This window comes from Cervus canadensis, chromosome 7 (genome assembly GCF_019320065.1).
Source record: "Cervus canadensis isolate Bull #8, Minnesota chromosome 7, ASM1932006v1, whole genome shotgun sequence".
Lineage (NCBI taxonomy): Eukaryota > Metazoa > Chordata > Mammalia > Artiodactyla > Cervidae > Cervus > Cervus canadensis.
In genome coordinates this window covers 35,018,477-35,039,601 of record NC_057392.1, presented here as the reverse complement: position 1 = coordinate 35,039,601, position 21,125 = coordinate 35,018,477, and the positions used below count along the sequence as shown (strand labels likewise).

Below are 21,125 nucleotides of genomic sequence, written 5' to 3'. Positions count from 1 at the left end.
GCAAAGAGTCAGACACGACTGAGCGACTGAACTGAACTTGCTTCAACAACAGAGACTTTATCATGAAACACAACACATCAGAATGTGTTGACTTGGGTCTGGCAGCCCTTCTGACATTAAGTTCAGTTCTAAGGTCTGAATGTATTTGTCCTCATCTTTATCTCTTTCCTGCTCCTCTGTCTGAATTTCACCTCCATATTCTTTTCTAACTTCCATTGCCTGTTTCCTAATGACAATGGTGATTCAGCATTGATTACTAACCTTACTAAATGCCTCCAATTTCCCGAATTTTGAGCATAGCATAATTCAATCACCTGAATATTGATTGTCTAAGCCAGGTACTGTACTAGGGTCCTAGCAAAATAATAATACTGATGAACTACATAGATGTACTATCAGAATTTTGGGGATAGCATCTGTAATCTATTTTAAGAAGTTATATTGTTCTGTGATAGAATTATTTAAGGTTTCACAAGGGAATGGGTGACTAAAATATCAGTATCGGTGGTATAGATAGTATGTACTATGAAGATGGGGCTTTTCTGGTGGCTCAACAGTGAAGAATCTGCCTTCAATGCAGGAGCCCCAGGGAGACACAGATTCAATTCCTGGGTCAGAAAGATCCCCTGGAGAAGGGCACGGCAACCCACTCCAGTAATCTTGCTTGGAGAATCCCATGGATAGAGGAGCCTGGCAGGCTACAGACCATGGGATTGCAGAGTCAGACACGACTGGAGCGACTTAACAGGCACGTACGCACTACGAATATAGAGCAGGGGGCTATCAAGAAAGGGAGAAGTTAACACGTTATGTTATATTATTCTACCTTAATCTTAAGGAATTGGCAGAATGTGAGTCAGAGGGGAGGTGAGTGCAAGTGGTATAGGTGAAGGGAATGAGAGCTGCAGAAGATGCTCTTTGTTAAAGCATGAGCAGTTATATCACAACATATTTGTGCATCCTTCAATCATTTCTCTCGATATTAAAGTTACAAAAAAAAAGCAGGGCAACATTTTTCAGGAGTTAGGAATGATGGGTGGGAAAGGGGTGGGTTTGACTCTATAAAGGCACAGCTTGAAGGAGATCTTTTTGGTGGTGGAGTAGTTTGTATTTTGCTTGCTGTGGATGATTACTTGAATCTGCACATGTGATAAAATGACATGGAACTATACACACATTCTATATTAATGTTGATTTCCTGCTTTTGATATTGGTGCATAAGAGGTAACCAGTGGGAGAAACTGGGCAAAGGGTACATGATACCTCTTTGTACTATCTTAGTAACTTCCTATGAATTAATATTTCAAAATAAGAAATGTTTAAAGAAGTAGCAGAAAAGACCCCTCTCTCCCTCCACCAGGATGAGATGGTTGGATGGCATCACTGACTCAATGGACGTGAGTTTGGGTAAACTCCGGGAGTTGGTGATGGACAAGTAGGCCTGGCGTGCTGTGGTTCATGGGGTCACAAAGAGTTGGACATGACTGAGCAACTGAACTGAACTGAACTGAACTTCCTCCACCAAAACAGATAAAAAGACATTTCAGGCAGTGGTACCAGTTAGCACTTGTATTTCCAAACATTGTTTGGGAGTTACTAACGTAAAAGTAAAATACTCTCATTTCACAATATATACATGTATCAAATCATCATGTTGTACATCTTAAACTTATACAATGTTATGTCAATTATATTACAATGAAAGTGAAAGAAAAAATAAATTACCATTTGTAACTGCACACTTCAGTTGTCCAAATAGCAGTAGCTGTTAGCCCTGCCAGCTCAATGGTCAGTCCTGTAACCTTCCTGAATGCATTAAGCTTCTGTCCATTTTCTTTTCCAGTAAGAGTACATCACTCAAATAACTATTCTTCCTACAGTTGTCACTACTGTGATCACTTAGGCAGTAGTTACAAGGGAGAAGTTATAAGGGAGCCAGATGAGAGGCAGGTAGATCAATTAGGCAACTGTGTTCCAGAGAAGATGACACCAAGGTGTGGATAAAAGCTAGGTAGAACTGACAGAACTTGATGATCTTTTGAATTTCTGGGGATAATTTTGAGGTTTATAAATGAAATTCATTGGAGTTTCTCTAAATGTTATTTTTTTCCTCTCTTCTGCATTTTCTGAGAGCACCATTTTTACTCTTTCCTAAACCAGGAAATATTTGAGCCATCTCTTCCTGACCTCTGACCACCCTGCTTCACCAAGCCCTGCCGTTGGTGAAGATGCATCTTAAACATCTGTTAAATCTGTCTCTTCTGTGTCCTTTTTGCTCCTCTCTGTTTCAGCCATTAAGCTTTGAACTTGAACTTCTCTGCCTAAAATGACCTCCCTCTTATCATCCTGACACACATCAACTCACTATTTTTTAACACACACACATAATTTACTAATGGGGGCTTTCCTGGTGGCTCAGATGGTAAAGAATCTACCTGAAATGCAGGAGGACTGGATTTGATCCCTGGGTCATCAAGATCCCTTGGAGAAGGGAATGGCTACCCACCCCAGTATTCTGGCCTGGAGAATTCCATGAACAGAGGAACCTGATGGGATACAATCCATGGGGTCTCAAAGAATCAAACATGACTGAGTGACTAAGGCTAACTAGTTTACTAATATTCTAATAAAGATTTTTATATGTACATACGTAACAGTGATAATACCCCCGTTTTGTAATGTCCTTACCAACTTTGGAATTGAGGTATTACTGGCCTTATTTTTGAAAAAAAGTCTTTCCTATTCTCTTGACCTGAATTGTTTGTAGGAGGAATTTTAATAATTTCTTCAATAGATATAGAACTATAAACTGCTAAAAGAAGATAACTACCACCCCACAATTTTATACCCAGTGTTGCTGCTGCTAAGTCGCTTCAGTCGTGTCTGACTCTGTGTGACCCTATAGATGGCAGCCCACCAGGCTCCGCCGTCCCTGGGATTCTCCAGGCAAGAACTCTGGAGTGGGTTGCTATTTCCTTCTCCAAGGCATGAAAGTGAAAAGTGTAAGTGAAGTTGCTCAGTTGAGTCCGACTCTTCGCAACCCCATGGACTGCAGCTTACCAGGCTCCTCCGTCCATGGGATTTTCCAGGCAAGAGTACTGGAGTGGGTTGCCATTGCCTTCTCCAATACCCAGTGTTAGTATCATTCAAAAATGAAACTAAGTAAACAATAATGTGACTTTTTGGATGAAATGAGCAACTCCTGTTCCCATGCAGCTTTGAAAGTGAAGTCGCTCAGTCCTGTCCGACTCTTTTTGACCCCATGGACTGTAGCCTACCAGGCTTCTCTGTCCATGGGATTTTCCAGGCAAGAATACTGGGGTGGGTTGCCATTTCCTTCTCCAGGGGATCTTCCTGACCCAAGGACTGAACCCAGGTCTCCCGCATTGTAGGCAGACGCTTTACCCTCTGAGCCACCAGGGGAGTCCCTAGGGTTATGTAAATGTTCTAAAGGCAAATGCCCAGCAGAATGTCAGGCTCACATTTCTGCATTTCCTTTTTCTCTGGTATCCTGTGCCCTCAAGTTCTAACTTTCTTGTTGGTTGCTTTAAATTTCAACTTGTGTCTGTTTATGTCTGTTGTTTTTTTTCAGTCATTTAATCCTGCCTGACTCTTTGTGACCCCATGGACTGCAACATACCAGGTCTCCCTGTATCCTTCACGATCTCCCAGATCTTGCTTTAGCTCATGTCCATTGAGTCAGTGATGCCATCCAACCATCTCGTTCTCTGCCATCCTCTTTTCCTCCTGTCTTCAATCTTTTCTAACATCAGGGTCTTTTCCAATGAGTCAGCTCTTCGCATCAGGTGGCCAAAGTATTGGAGCTTCAGCTTCAGTCCTTCCAATGAATATTCAGGGTTGATTTCCTTTAGGATTGACTGATTTTATCTCTGTGCAGTCCAAGGAACTCTCAAGTCTTCTCCAGCACCACAGTTTGAAAGCATCTATTCTTTATGTCTGAGAGAATGCCTAAAGCTCTAGAACACTGCATTCTGTTTGGCTTCTAGGTCCCATTCTGTAAGTTGGCCAATGCCCTGAGAAGAAAAAGTGCAAAGAATATTCACCTCACCTCAACTAGCTTCCCTTTTCCTGCAATCTTGGCTTCAGAGCTATAGTGATACTGATTTCTCTGTGATGTCTTTAGCTGGTTTAGCAAACTTTTCTTGTTATTGAATTGTTAGTTAATATATAGCTAATATAGGGATTTTCATCTGTTTATAAATAAGGTTTGGCTAATATTTTCTTTCTTTGTAGTTCTTCAATTTTGTTATTAAAATTTTTTAATCTCCTAAGATGAATTATAAAATATCCCTTTTTTTCTATTCTCTTGAAGACTTTAAATTAGAACTTTAAATTTTTGGCAGGCTTGGTAATGTAGTCATCAGAGCATAGTGTCTAAGGTGATTTTTTAAAAATTAATTCAGTGACTTTAATAATTGTGTGTGTGTGTGTTCAGTCATGTCTGACTCTTTGTGACCCCATAGACTGAACCCGCCAGGCTCCTCTGTTCATGATATTTCCCAGGCAAGAATACTGGAGTGGGTTGACATTTCCTACTCCAGGGGATCTTCTCGGCCCAGGGATCAAACCTGTGTGTCTTGTGTCTCCTGTATTGGCAGTCGAATTCTTTACCTCTGCGCCACCTGGGAAATCATAGTTCTTTAAAAATTTTTAAAGTCTGCTGCTGCTGCTGCTGCTAAGTTGCTTCAGTCAAGTCTGATTCTGTGCGACCCCATAGACAGCAGCCTACAAGGCTCCTCTGTCCCTGGGATTCTCCAGGCAAAAACACTGGAGTGGGTTGCCATTTCCTTCTCTGCTGCATGAAAGTGAAAAGTGAAAGTTAAGTCGCTCAGTCATGTCCTACTCTTCAGGACCCCATGGACTGCAGCCTACCAGGCTCCTCCGTCCATGGAATTTTCCAGGCAAGAGTACTGGAGTGGGTTGCCATTGCCTTCTCCATTTTAAAGTATAATTGACATAAATTAGTTTTAAATAAACAACATGATTTGATACTCGTATGATTTGCCACATACTGATTGCCACAATAAGTATAGTTAACATCTGTCACTGTACATGAGAACTTTTGAGATCTTTTTTTTTTTTTCATTTTTTTTTGTTAGTTGGAGGCTAATTACTTTACAATATTGTAGTGGTTTTTGTCATACATTGACATGAGTCAGCCATGGATTTACATGTATATCCCATCCTGATCCCCCCTCCCACCTCCCTCTCTACCCAATCCCTCTGGGTCTTCCCAGTGTACCAGGCCCGAGCACTTGTCTCATGCATCCAACCTGGGCTGGTGATCTGTTTCACCCCAGATCTATTCTTGAGCAACATTCAAGTAAGCAAAGTATTATTGACTATAGTCATCATGCCATACATTACATTCCCATGACTTAATTTATAATTGGAAATTTGTACCTTTTGAACTCTTTGCTTTACCCATCCCCAAACTACTTTAGCAATCACCAGTGTGTTTTCTGCATCTGTTTTTTTTTTTTCCTTAAGATTCCACATACAAGGAGATCATAGTATATTTATCTTTTTTTCCTACTTATTTAACTTAATGCCTTCAAAGTCTATCCATGTTGTTGCAGATTACAAGATTTCATTCTTTTATGACTGAATAATATTCCATTGTGTTATATAATCATAATGGAATATTTTCTTTTCTTTCTGCATTCATCCTTCAGTGTACCCTTAGACTGTTTTCACATCTTAGCTATTGTAAAGAATGTTGCGATAAATATGAGGCTGCATGTATTTTTTCAAGTTAATGTTTTCATTATCTCAGATAAATACCTGGAAGTGAAGTTGCTGGATTATATGTAGTTTCTTTTAATTTTTTGAGGAATCTCCACATTGTTTTCAGTAGTGGCTGTACTGATTTATGTTACTACCAATAAGCATTCCCTTTTTTCCACCTTAGCCAGCATTTCTTGTCATTTTGATAATAGCTATTTTGGCAGAGGAGCCTGGTAGCCTACAGTCCACAGGATCACAAAGAATTGGACATGACTGAAGCGACTCATTCTGAGAGGTGTGAGGTGATATCTTGTGGTTTTGAGTTGTAATTTCCTGATGATTAGTGATGTTGAGCATCTTTTTATGTACTCGTTGTCAGTCTCTGTCTTCTTTGGAAAAATATCTGTTCAGATCTTCTGCCCATTTTTTAATTAGATTGTTTGTTTGTACTGCTGCTCAGAGTGCATGCCTGGGAATTAGGGGCAAGCCCTTCAGTTACAAATGGGGTTAGCGGGCCTCCAGCCTCATTGCAGAATGATGGATCAGGTTTCATGGGGGAAATGGTTTGACAGGACACCTGTCCTTGCATGTTGGCTGGTGTGTTTGAGAAATCCACTAGAGGAATGCTTTTGCAGCTTTAACCCTCTTACTTTCCCTCAGACCCCTCTTTTGCATCCTCTCTGTATGTATTCTTCCAGCTATTTTATAACTTGTCCACACTAATCAAATGCCACTAGGTCCACTCTTGTTCCTCAGCTCTCAGCAGGTCAAAAACCCTGGCCTTTGGGGGCATCTCTGAGTTTACAGACCTTCTTTATTAGTCCCAGGACTTTGTGCTTTCTGAGAAAGTCCATAACACCTTAAGCTCCATACAGAACCCTGCCCAGTTCCCTGCTCTCAATTTCTTAGTGGAACATGTATCTTCTGATAAATCACTTCCATAGGAGCTCTGGATTCACAGATGACAGGGATCTGTTCAGACACAATCATGTAACGTGCTATGAGCTTCTTCACACTCACAGGGTATATCATAATTTACCATATGTATGTAGATTTATTTTGGGATTCTCTATTCTGTTCCATTGATCTTTATGACTGTTTTTATGACAATACTATATTTTGATTACTATAGCTTTACAGAATAGTTTGAAATCAGGTAGTTATGATGCCTCCAGCTTTTTCTTTCTCAAGATTGCTTTGGCTATTATGGTTCCAATCAGATGTGTTCTTGATTTAGTTTTGGTAAGCTCATTTTCCCCCCTAGGGAAATTGTTTCTTGTTCTCTGTAATTTTCATAATATTCTTAATGTCACAAGATCTATAGAGATGTTTCCTTTTTATTTTTTTATATTGGTTATTTTTTCCCCTCCCTCTTGCTTAATCTTCCTAGAAGTTTGTCAGTATTTTCAAGGAACTTTTCACTATATTGATTTTATTTTGTTTTTTGTTTCATTAAGTTATGTTCTTTTATTATGATCCTATATCCTACTGTGGGCTTCCCTGTTAGCTCAGCTGATAAAGAATCTGCCTGCAATGTAGGAGACCCTGGTTTGATTCCTGGGCTGGGAAGATCTGCTGGAGACGGATAGGCTATCAACTCCAGTATTCTTGGGCTTCCCTGGTGGCTCAGCTGGTGAAGAATCTGCCTGCAATGCAGGAGACATGGGTTTGATCCCCAAGTTGGGAAGATCCCCTGGAGAAGGGAACAGCTACCCACTCCAGTGTTCTGGCCTGGAGAATTCCATGGACTATTCTATGGGGTTGCCAAGAGTCAGACACAGCTGAGCAACTTTCACTTTCATACCTACTGTATTAAGAGTTTATTTTCTAATTTCATGAGATGGATACTTACATTAGTTATTAATCTTAATATTCATCTTTATGTGCACCCTCACTTTGCAAGGATGATATCTGAGCTGTGAAATCCCCCTCCTCTTCTGTGTTCTCTCCTAGGGGCATGAGTCCTGACCTGATTGCTTCTCCTCCCTACCCAACTCCTTGTGGATCTCTTTTGTAGCCTTGGTTGCAGAAGACCTTTCTATTAGTTTCTAGTTTATTTTCAGTGAGAATTGATCCATATATAGGGATTTTTTTTGGTGTGTTTATAGCATGCGTTGAGCCCAGTGTTGTCCTACTCTGCATGTTGTTCTCTTTTAGAAATACTAATTTCTTAGGCAGTCAGTTCAGTGGCTCAGTCATGTCCAACTCTGAGACCCCATGGACTGCGGCATGCCAGGTTTCCCTGTCCATCACCAACTCCCAGAGCTTGCTCTTAATTTCTAAACACATGGAGTTTTTACTTTTAAATTATTGATGAAGTGAATGAAGTGTTAGTCGCTCAGTCATGTCTGACTCTTTACAACCCTATGGACTGTAACTTACCAGGCTCCTTTGTCCATAGAATTCTCCAAGCAAGAATGCTGGAGTAGGTAGCCACTCCCTTCTCCAGGGGATCTTTCTGACCCAGGGATCGAACGTGGGTCTCCTGCATTGCAGGCAGATTCTTTGCCATCTGAGTTTAATTGCACTTTACTTTAGCTCTATTATTTTAATCTTTTGAAATTGAGGCAAATTTTATAAATAGTCTTAATGTACTTGTAAATATTCTTCCTGTGCTTTATAAATATTCTTCATGTGATACTGTATGTAGCCTGTTCTCAAAGTTCTATGCAGTTTTTGCTTATGTCTATTAGCTCAGATTTTTAATTATATAGTTAAATTATCTATATCACTTTGATTTTTCTATTCGCTTGTTACTGAGAGACTTTTAAAAGTCTTTATATTTTTCCCTTGTGGTTCTGTCCTTCTTTGCTTTATATATTTTGAAGTCATGATATTAGTGAAAGTGAAAGTGTTAGTTGCTCGGTCCTGTCTGACTCTTTGCAACTCCATGGATTGTAGCCTGCCAGGCTGCTCTGTCCGTGGAATACTCCAGGCAAGAATACTGGACTGGGTTGTCATTCCTTTCTCCAGGGGATCTTCCCAACCCAGGGATTGAACCTGGGTCTTTGGCGTTGCAGGCAGATTCTTCACCATCTGAGCCAACAGGGAGGCCTATTAGGTATATAGAAATTTAACTCATCAATTTTCTAATAAATTAAACCTTTTATTATGAAGTAAATTTTTCATCTCTATTATTTGTTTTATGTGTGTCTTTTGTGAACAGCTGGATTTTAAAAATATCCAATCTGAAAAAAAAAAAAGAAAAAAAAAAATATCCAATCTGATCATCTTTGTCTTTTAGCTGAAGCACTTAATTAATTTATAAGTAATATAATTATATAATAGAAATTATATAATTTACTAAATTATATTACTTATAAATATATATAGTATAATTATTATATATTTTATATTATTATATTACATATTAATTATTATATTACAGATTATATTATTAATTATTGTATTATATTATATATTGTATTATATATTATATTATTAAATTTATACATTATATAAATATTACATATGTATAGTTATACAATTATATATCATATATAATAGAAATATTATATATAATATATAAATATATTATATATTATATATTATGTTATATATTGTATATATTATATTATATATTATAATAATATATAATATTATTTATATATTATATTTATTAAATATTTATAGATATATATTTATATATCATATAATATATGTAATATTTATATAATATATCATATGTATGTGTTATATGTTATATATCTTATATATCTTATATATAATAGCTAACCTTATATATTATATATAAATTTTATATTATATATATTATATATAATATAAATATATAAGTGAAATATTATAGATAATATATTATGTTATAATTATATATTATGCATATTATATGTGATTGTACATATTATAAATTATATTAATTTATATATAATTATACATATTATAAATAATATATATATATTTATATTATAGTATAATATACAATATATTATATATTTATAATTTAATGTATAATATATATTATATAATATATATAATATCTATACTTATATATAATTACATACATAATTATAATTATATATGTAATTATAATTCTAATTGTATGTAAATTATATAATTTTTTATATAACTATATTACTTACCAATAAATATAATTATAATCATTATATATTATGTATATTATTATTTAATATATTATATATATTATACGTGATATATTATATATTATTATTTTAATCATTTTATATATAATATGTATTATTATATTGTATATATAATATTACAATATATATAATTTTCATATATAATATATATAATAAATATACAGTAACATAATAAATATAAAATACTATATATAATAATTATTCTATTATATATTATATATTATATGTATATATGTTATTACACATATTATATATCATATATTATTATTATATATTATACATTTTATTATAATATTTAATTTATTTATAATTATATATAAAATTATATATAATATATATTATATAAAATATAGAATATAATTTATATATAATATAAATATATAAAGTATATATATATAATTAAATAATTATAATTATATATAATTTATATAAATTTATATATTTTTATTAAATATATCAAAATTATATATATTATATATAATTATAATTATATGTAAATTATATTATTTCTATAAATTATCTAAATTTATAATTTGGATCAAATCTATCATCTTGTGCTTTTTAACCCTTATTTTCTTGGTTTTTCTTTCCTTATTTGTCTTATTTTGGATTGTTTTTCCTTAAATAATCATTATATTTTTCCTTTTGCTTGTTTGGAAGTAATACAGTTATTTCTATTCTTTTAATGTATACTTTACGCTTTCTAACATATGTCCATAACTTATGAAAGTTTATTGTTGATTCTTTACCCAAGACAATGCAAACACCTTAGAAATCTTCTCTCTACCTTCCTTCTGGAATGATATTCTATTGCTGTGTATTTTAAAAATAATCTTTTAAGATATATACATATATATGTATAAATTTTTTACAATTGATGTATTATTGATTTTACAACATGAGTTTCTAGTGTACAGCACAGTTATTTTTTTTCAGTTTCTTTTCCATTATAATTTACTGCAAGATAATACATTTTGTGGTGCCATAACAGTAGAACCTTGTTGTTTATCTATTTTATACACAGTAGTTTGTATCTGGTAATCCTAAACTCCTGATTTATCTCCCTCTTCCCCCTTTGGTAACCATAAGTTTGTTTTCTATGTCTGTGAGTCTGTTTCTGATTTGTAAATTAGTTCATTTGTATATATTTTTTTAGATTCTGCACATAAGCAGTATCATATGATATTTGTTTGACTTACTTCACTTATGATGATGATCTCTAGATCCATCTATGTTGCAGCAAGTGGCATTATTTCATTATTTTTAATGGCTGAGTAATATTCCATTGTATATATATCACATCTTCTTTATCCATCCCTCTGTTGATGGACATTTAGGTTGCTTCCATGTCTTGGCTATTGTAAATAGTGCTGCTATGAGTATTAGGGTGCATGTATCTTTTTGAATTGGAATTTTCTCCAGATATATGCACAGGTGTGGAATTACTGGATCATATAGTAACTCTATTTTTAGTTTTTTAAGGAATACCTATATTATTCTCCATAGTGGCTGCACCAATCCACATCCCCAGCAATAGTGTATGAGGATTTGATTTTTAAGACTTGTATTTTTTAAATCTCACAAGATATATTCAATTAACCATTGCTAAGAATTACCCATGTATTGACCACTTTCTTTGCTATTTATTCCTTCTTGCATTTGGGAAATTTTCCTCTTATTTGCAGGTTTGCTGTTTGCAAGCTCTCTAACTTTTTCTGGAAGTTTTTCTTACAGTATTAAAGGATATTTTTGTTGGCATTGAATCCTAGATAGCAGTAATTTTCTTTCAGCTCACTCAAGATGCCATTCCACTGCTTTCTAACTTCAGTTACTTCTACTACCTGTTGGTGTGATTGTCACTCTTTTGAAAGTAATTTGTCCTTTTTTGGCAGTGTTTTGGATTTTCTGATTTTAGTGTTCTGCAATTTTGTTTTGATGTATATAGGTGCTTGAATCCATGGGTTTGTAACTTGTATCAATTCTGGGGGAAAAATTGAATCAATTTGTCTTGAAATAATTGCTTTTGTTTTTTTCCCTTTCAGATGCGATCAAGTATGTTAGAATTTCTCAATCTTATTCTCTAAATGTCTTGCCCTATCTTCTGTATCTTCTAACTTAAAAAAAACTAAGTTGTATTTCATAGATTTCTTCTCATCTGTTTTCTACTGACTAGTTATCTCTTCAGTTATTAGTGTTAAAGTCACCCTTCACCATACTAATTTCAACTTTTGTATTTTTAGCTCTTGAAGTTTTATTTGATTATTTCTTTGTATCTGTTTTGTTAGTTTTAATAGATAAAACTGTTTCCTGCAGATATTTTAAGATTTTCTCTTGTAACTTTAAACATGGTAGGCATAATTATTTTTTGGGCTATGTCTGATCGTTTCAACATCTGAAATCTTAATGGATTTTTAAAATTTTGTTGACTCTCTCTCCTGATGTTTTATTTCTAATATGTCTGGTTATTTTATTTTAATGAATATGGATTTACCATATCTTCACTGAAAGGATAAATGAATACCCTTTTCCTTTCTTGAAAAAATTCTATTCTGAGGAGAAAAGTGTGAAAGGATACACATCAACTTCTCAGCATTCATTATACCTGTTTGGGGTGAGGGAGAGAAGTGTAGTAGTTAACTTTGATTTCATTTGTGGCAATATATATATTACTATTCTGATCTGACTCATAAAACACAGCTGCTCTGAGGCTCACCTTCTCTCTTTTATAGTGCTGTTATCTTCTGACCACCTGGTCACGTCTTCCCCTTTTAAAAATTTTAAGACTGTGGTTATCTTTCTCTTCATCCAAAGTATAAACAATTATCCTGAATGATATTAACACCATGTGCCTAGTTGATCAAGTTGCTTCAGTCTCTTGACCTTTTCATTTCACATGACCTTTACAGTTTATCCACACACTCAGAGCCACCCACTGGGCACTATGACCACCTGTTGATTAATTTACTAGAGCTTTCATAACAAAATAGCCACAGTCTGTGTGGCTTAAAGAGCAGAAATTGATTTTCTCATGGTTGTTTAGGCTAGAAGTTTAAGATCAAGGTGCTAACAGTTTAGATTTCTTCTGAGGCCTCTCTCCTTGGCTTGCAGATGGCCACCCTCTCATCGTGTCCTCACATGGTTGTCCCCCTGTATCCTAATCTCCTCTTCTTATAAGGACACTGGTCCTACTAGATTGGGGCCCTATCTATAGACCCTGTCTCCAAATACAGTCACATTCTGTATATGAATTTGTGGGGACACAATTTCAACCACAAAATCTTATAAAAACTCAGCTTTAAAAGTCAACAGTTCAGGTAAGATGGTTGGATGGCATCACCAGTACAATGGACATGAGTTTGAGCAAGCTCTGGAAGATGGTGAAGAACAGGGAAACCCGGCATTCTGCAGTCCATGGCGTTGCAGAGAGTCAGACACAACTGAGTGACTGAACAGTGAACAATTCAGATAGCTCACATTCTGACCTCAGCCTCTCTCTTGTTCAACCTGTTCACTTGGCTACTTCTGCTCCACTTGTTCTCTGAAGGCCCCTCTTATTCCTTCACCATTTGTTTTCTCTCACCTATTAGTCCATTCTTGTCTTAAAGTGAAGTCACTCAGTTGTGTCCAACTCTTTGTGACCCCATGGACTGTAGCTCACCAGGTTCCTCCATCCATGGGATTTTCCAGACAAGAGTACTGGAGTGGGTTGCCATTTCCTTCTCCAGAGGATCATCCCTACCCAGGGATCAAACCTGGGTCTCCCGCATTATAGGCAGATGCTTTACCGTCTGAGCCATCAGGGAAGTCTTTAGTTAAGACTCTTAAGTTCCTCCTATATCTGGCTTAAATGTCATGATTCTTTCTATCAATAAGGTCCAGTAACACTCTTCCAATGCCTTGAGCTCCTTTCTCTTTTTTTCATACATTTCTGGCAAAAACCCATCCCTGACTGTACCCAGTTGATCTATATTTGCCTACAGTGATTACCAAGGGCAGTTAGAGATAGTCATGCAATAGGAAAGATTAGCTTCTTCATGATTTAGTGACTCAAATGGCCTCAACACAATTCATAGTAGGGCTTAGCGATTCTATGATGTTGTTCTTATCAACTCTCTTTCACCCACAATGATCATTTAAAAACCCCTCCTCTCCTCAAAGCTTCAAGTCTCCCACTTGCTCACTCTCATTCTCAGCATCACTTATTTCACAGAACAAGTAGACCACCTATGCCAGGAACTCCTTCACCTTCCCACTACCAAATGTAAAATCCTATTACTTCTGCAGGTACCTGTTCCTCTTCCCTTTTTATTTTTCTTACAGTAGAGGTGCTATGTGCCTTCCTGATTGAGGTCAATTCCCCCTTGTGACCTTGGGAATCTACTCTCACTGTTTTCAACATTTCACACTGTTTTCTCTTCTCTGTCATATAAATTTAACCCCACCTGTTTAATGAATTATTTCCATTAATATTGAAATATATTCAATCCCTCTTACTTATTCAGAAAAAATTCCTTGTCCTCATGTTCTCTTCTAGTCACTGCCCCATCCTTCTCCTTCCATTTTTTTCCTGGGGGTTGGTTATTCCCATGAACTGCATTTCCTTACATCCTACTTCTTCACATGCTCTTACAAGTTTGTTGTCTCATAATCCCACCTGGTTAACACTTTGCAGAGATACCAGTCGTATCCATTTAACAATTTTAGTTCTTATCTTTCTTGCCCTCTTAGCCTCAGTTGACCTTGTTGACCCTCATTTCCTCTTTGAAATACCATTTCCCTTCGACTTTTTGGGACATTATTCTCTCCTGGTTTCTTCTCCAATGTCATGTCACTCCTTCTCAGCCTTCTTCATTCAGGCATTGAGTGTTGCTTCTCCTAGGCTCTGTCCCAATCTCTCCTCTTACTTCTGTTCTCTTGACCTTAGTGATACCACCAAGGCCACAACTTTCTTAAAAGCCCATATGTGCCACAGGATATTTGCACATGGTGTATTCTTTACATAGCATATTCCCTCAAGCCCTCCCCCAAGTTATTATGGAAATAATCTTCTACTCATCCTTCACATCGACACTTAGGTACCACCTTCTCAGGAAACCTTTTACAACCTCCTTGTGATACCTCTGCAACACTGGTTGCAGTTATAATTTACATTTATTTATATGATTCGTTAAATGACAAGCTTTCCCATTGGAGGTAAGCTCCATAATGGCAGAGACAATTCCTATTTTTCTTATTATAATTTTACCTCTAGCACTTTACAAAATTCTGAGTACATAGTAGGTACATAATAGAGAAGTATAGAATAAAATAACTGAATGAAGAAACATTTTGAATAATGCATCTATGGAGTATCAAGATGGGAATTTCCCACAGTGGTTAAATACATGATTTTGAAACTCAGGAGAGAGGTCTGGACTAGAGTGATGAATTTGGAGTCTAATTGCTTGTGAGTGGTAATGAAGCCATGATGGCTACAAGATTTCTCAGGGAATGTTTATGGAGAGAAAGGAAAAAAGGGGAGAGAACAAGAATCTTGGGGCATTCACATTAAATGAATTCAAGCAGAGGATGATTCATCGAAGGAGGCAGAGGTTGTATATGCTGTCTACATACTGCAGATTTTCCTTGGAAGTCCTAATTTTAATATTCTGCCCTTTCAGCTGACATATTTCACAACTTAATTTTTGGCTCAGAAAAGAGGGCATCTATAAAGGAAACAAATATAAATCTAATTTTAACACTTGGTTTATTAATTAATAATAATATAACTGTATTTATGTGTATAGTGATTGGTAAGATTGACTTAGTTCCTTACTGTGGTTATTGCTGGTAATAAGTATCTTTTTAAAATGGCTAGTATACATAGCAATTATAGGCTTTATAATTTTAAAATTATAGTTTAAAATATTTTCAAACTATGCTTCTAAAAGCTTGCCTAAATGTAAATGATATGTTTAATCATTTTTTTTTAGCCTGAAAGTACTTTACTGATTATTTGTGAGGATGGCTATGTTCTTGAAGCTCCATTTCCAGCTATAAAGGAGGAAGAAGAGGACCATGATGTAGTTTCCTATGAAATCAAAGACATGTGTTTAAAATATTTCCACTTCACAAGTGTCAAATCTAAGATTCTGGTATGAAATATCCTTGAAGCATTGTCTTCTAATTATTTTCTTTCTTATGATATAAAACAGCTTGTGTTAAGTGCTAGGAAAATATGAAGAAGAAGATACAAACTTTTACTTTAAGGAGCTTATCTGGTAGAAAGCAGCTAACTGTATTAGGAGGAGGTAATGAATAGATACTAAAATCACAGTGCAAAGAAAAGAATTTTAGGGGCATGCAGAGGAAAGAATATATGGTTGTGATGGAGGGATGAGAGGAGGTCAAGGATGACTTCATTGAGCAGACATTTAGTATTTAAAGAAAGGGAAGGATTTTGAGAGGTTAAAAATGGGAAAGCAATAAAAACTTGGAGAACATCCTGAGGGAAGGCAGAATTGCAAGGGTTTTGTTGTTTCAAGAGATGAAGACTGGGCCATGAAACAGAGGGATGCAGTTTGTAGAGGAGTTTGATAGGACTCTGTGACCACCACAAAGGACCCCCTAAATTCTAGCCAAGATGATTTATTCCTTAGGCCACTGGAATAAATTGTGACAGGTTTTTTATTGTATTTTTTAATTTAACTTTTAATTGGAGGATAATTACAATATTGTGATGGTTTCTCCTATATGTCAGCTGTAGGTATGCATATGTCCCCTCCCTCTTGGACATCCCTCCCACCTCTCTCCCCATCCCACCTCTCTAGGTTGTCACAGAGCATGGGCACTGGCTGTCTATTTTACATAGATATAAAGGACAGACCAAGGGATACCAAGGGAACATTTCATGCAAAGATTGGCCCGATAAAGGACAGAAATGGTATGGAACTGACAGAAGCAGAAGATATTAAGAAGAGGTGGCAAGAATACACAGAAGAACTGTACAAAAAAGATCTTCATGACTCAGTTAATCACAATGGTGTGATAATTCACCTAGAGTCAAACATCCCGGAATGTGAAGTCAAGTGGGCCTTAGGAAGCATCACTACAAACAAAGCTGGTGGAGGTGATGGAATTCCAGTTGAGCTATTTCAAATCCTAAAAGATGATGTTGTCAAAGTGCTGCACTCAATATGTCAGCAAATTTGGAAAACTCAGCAATGGCCACAGGACTGGAAAAGGTCAGTTTGCATTCCAATCCCAAAGAAAGGCAATGTCAAAGAATATTCAAATGACCGCACAATTGCACTCATCTCACATGCTAGTAAAGTAATGCTCAAAATTCTACAAGCCAGGCTTTAACAATACATGAACCATGAATTTCCAGATGTTCAAACTGATTTTAGAAAAGGCAGAGGAACCAGATCAAATTGCCAACATCTGCTGGATTATCAAAAAAGCAAGAGAGTTCCAGAAAAACATCTATTTCTGCTTTATTGACTATGCCAAAGCCTTTGACTGTGGATCACAATAAATTGTGGAAAATTCTGAAAGAGATGGGAATACCAGACCACCTGACCTGCCTCTTGAGAAACCTGTCTGCAGGTCAGGAAGCAACAGTTAGAACTGGACATGGAACAATAGACTGGTTCCAAATAGGAAAAGGAGTACGTCAAGGCTGTATACTGTCACCCTGCTTATTTAACTTATATGCAGAGTATATTACGAGAAACGCTGGGCTGGAAGAAGCACAAGCTGGAATCAAGATTGCCGGGAGAAATATCAATAACCTCAGATATGCAGATGATACCACCCTTATGGCAGAAAATGAAGAAGAACTAAAGAGCCTCTTGATGAAAGTGAAAGAGGAGAGTGAAAAAGTTGGCTTAAAGCTCAACATTCAGGAAACGAAGATCATGGCATCTGGTCCCATCACTTCATGGCAAATAGATGGGGAAACAGTGGCTGACTTTGTTTTTCTGGGCTCCAAAATCACTGCAGATGGTGATTGCAGCCATGAAATTAACAGATGCTTACTCCTTGGAAGGAAAGTTGTGACCAACCTAGATAGCATATTAAAAAGCAGAGACATTACTTTGCCAACAAAGGTCCATCTAATCAAGGCTATGGTTTTTCCAGTGGTCATGTATGGATGTGAGAGTTGGACTATAAAGAAAGCTGAGTGCCGAAGAATTGATGCTTTTGAACTGTGGTGTTGGAGAAGACTCTTGAGAGTCCCTTGGACTGCAAGGAGATCCAAGAACCAGTCCATCCTAAAGGAGATCAGTCCTGGGTGTTCATTAGAAGGTCATTGAAGCTCAAACTCCAATACTTTGACCACCTGATGTGAAGAGCTGACTCATTTGAAGAGACCCTGATGCTGGGAAAAATTGAGGGCAGGAGAAGAAGGGGACAACAGAGGATGAGATGGTTGGATGGCATCACCGACTCAATGGGCATGAGTTTAGGTAGGCTCCAGGAGTTGGTGTTGGACAGGGAGGCCTGGCATGCTACAGCTCATGGGGTTGCAAGACAGACACAACTGAGTGACTGAACTGAACTGAATTGAAAGGACAGACTTTTGGACACAGTGGGGAAAGGAGAGGGTGGGATGATTCGAGAGAGTAGCATTGAAACATATATATTGTCAGTTTTTGAGGAGGGGATTGATATGATGGGTCATATAAATTTGGAAGTTAATTCTACAGGGTAAACAATAAAAAGGTGAAAGATGGGCAGTCAGGATGCTAGTGTTAGGGGGCTTTTGCAATAGTTAGTTGATAGAGGCTAAGGATATAAATCACTTTACCACCAAAGATAAATCACCTTCTTTCATGGACTATTTCAATCCACAGAATTCATGGATTGACAATGATAGGCTCTGAGAAAAATTTTACTTAGCTTCTCTCTTAGGAAAAAAAGGCAAAATAATTTCTATAAAACCGGGATCAAATTCATGTTGATGTATGACAGAAATCAAACCAATATTGTAAACCAATTATCAATCAATCAAAAATAAATACTAAAAAGAAAACAAAAAACCAAGATCAGTGGGAGTTATGCAGAAAGTCATTCCAATGATTTGAAAAATTTAATGATAAAGATATATTCCCAAATTGATAATAATTAAAAATAAATTTTATCTTTAAATTATGAAAGTATGTAACACATTTGCAGGAGACTTGGAAAATACAAAACAAAGTTACATATAGTTCTACCATATATTACAATTATTTTTTTAAATAAGAGTTTTAGTTGGAGTGTCAATATCAAACTCTCAAAAATTAATAGAATGAATATATAGAGAAGTAGAAGGATACAGTAGATCCAGAAAGCACTGTGAACCGATTCAACATAATTAAGATTTATACAATTTTCACACAGTAGTAGGATACAAATTCTGTTCAAGTTCCCATAGACTATAAACTAGCAGACTCTGGAACATATCCAGGGACACAAAACAAGGTACAAAAATTTCATGGTCTAAAGGTATTGAAATCATACAAAGTCTGTTCTCTTACCAAATTGATAATAATTTTTAAATGACATTTGTTGTATTAGAGCTATGAATTTTCCTAGGGCTCTATCTTCTATTTTTTTTTTATTATAGTGTGGATGAATGAATTACAGTTTTTTTCTTAAATCCCATCATATCTTTTGCTAAAGAGATTAATAGAAATTGAAAGGAGAAAGAAACAAAAGGAGCTGAAGGAGAAGGAAAAGCAAGAAAGAAGGAAAAGGCTAGAAACAGAGATGGGTGAAGATGTGGAAAAGGAACTCCAGGGAGAAGAGGAGGAGGAGGAGGAGGAGGAGGAGGAAGAGCCCTTACCTGAAATCTTTGTTCCTTCAACGGCCTGTCACATCCTCTGTGGATTTTACTCTGAGCCAGGAAAGTTCTGGATTTCTTTGGTGAGTAATAATGTAATAAATTTTTATCTCAGTCCTAATCCAATATATGTGTTATTTTCTATCACATTCTTAATTGCTAAGACTCTGTGCTAAGACTTCAGTTATTATCTACTATTGAAGGCTTGGATTTTGACAAATGAATGTGTTAGTTTTTATATCATCTTAAAATCTTTTATATGTCTGTCTACTATATCTTTTATCTATGACAATCACACATGTTTCAGAAGGTCAAAGGGAAGAAGAATCAAAGATAGAAGGGCAAAGGGCTAAGAGGTTTTCCAAGTGAGTCTGTCATTTTAAAATTTTGAGAATGATAGCAGCACAATCCACTGGACTTGCTTACCTTTCATTACCTACAACTATGCTATGTAGCCACATGGAAATCTGGGTAAATGGCTGTTTTTATTAATAGATGATCACAGTGCCACCGTCAAAGAAATTGGTACTTGGCTAATAAGGAAGCACAGAAAAATGGGAGACAGGTACCTGGGAATGTTACCATAGTGTGACAATTACATCTCCTAAATACATATTTTCTACTCTAATAAAATATTTTATTGATCTATTGCAAAGCAAGATTTCCTTCACTATATAATAAATTTGTCATAAATTCACATAGAAATATATGTGAAAGGGGGTGGTCCTAAGATGGTGGAGGAATAGAATGGGGAGATCACTTTCTCCCCCACAAATTCATCAAAAGAACCTTTGAACACTGAGCAAGTTCCACAAAACAACTTCTGAATGCTGGCAGAGGACATCAGGCACCCAGAAGGGCAGCCCATTGTCTTCAAAAGGAGGTAGGACAAAATATAAAAGATAAAAAGAGAGACAAAAGAGGTAGGGATGGAGATCCATCCCAGGAAGGGAGTCTTAAAAAAGAGAGAAGTTTCCAAACACCAGGAAACGCTCTCACTGGTGGGTCTGTGGCAAGCCTTGGAATCTCAGAGGGCAACATAACCAGTAGTAAGAATAAATAAATAATTAAAACCCACAGATTATGTGCCTAATGGCAATTCCCAGCGGAGAAGCAGCACAGACGCTCGCATCCACCACTAGCAAGCAGGGGCTGGACAGGGAGGCACGGGCTGCATTGCTTGGGGTAAGGACCGGGCCTGAATGGCCCGAGGGCAATCTGAGGGAACTAACTTAAGGTAGCAACCCAAACTGTGGGATGGCTATCCTGTGAAAAGCCCTAACCTAAGACACTGTCAGGCCTGCTCACAGAACAAAGGACTGAGTAGAGTTAGCCAGCTGTGGACCAGCCCATCCCCTGCCGGAGACAGGCAGGCGAGGGCAGTCAGAGCTGGAAGGGGGCAATCGAGGCCCCAGAGAGGCATCCTCTACCAAACTGCAAGCAGGCTT

The 21,125-nt window shown here is 36.4% G+C and overlaps 1 protein-coding gene across 1 annotated transcript in view; it reads left to right on the top strand.

Moving 5' to 3' along the window:
* Positions 1–21,125, top strand: part of CFAP44 (cilia and flagella associated protein 44) — a 145,739-nt gene that overhangs the window by 42,032 nt on the left and 82,582 nt on the right. Inside the window, exons 16-17 of the mRNA XM_043474858.1 lie at positions 15,842–16,003; positions 19,518–19,760. Coding sequence (XP_043330793.1) covers positions 15,842–16,003; positions 19,518–19,760 — 405 coding nt within the window. The remainder of the gene's footprint in view (positions 1–15,841; positions 16,004–19,517; positions 19,761–21,125) is intronic.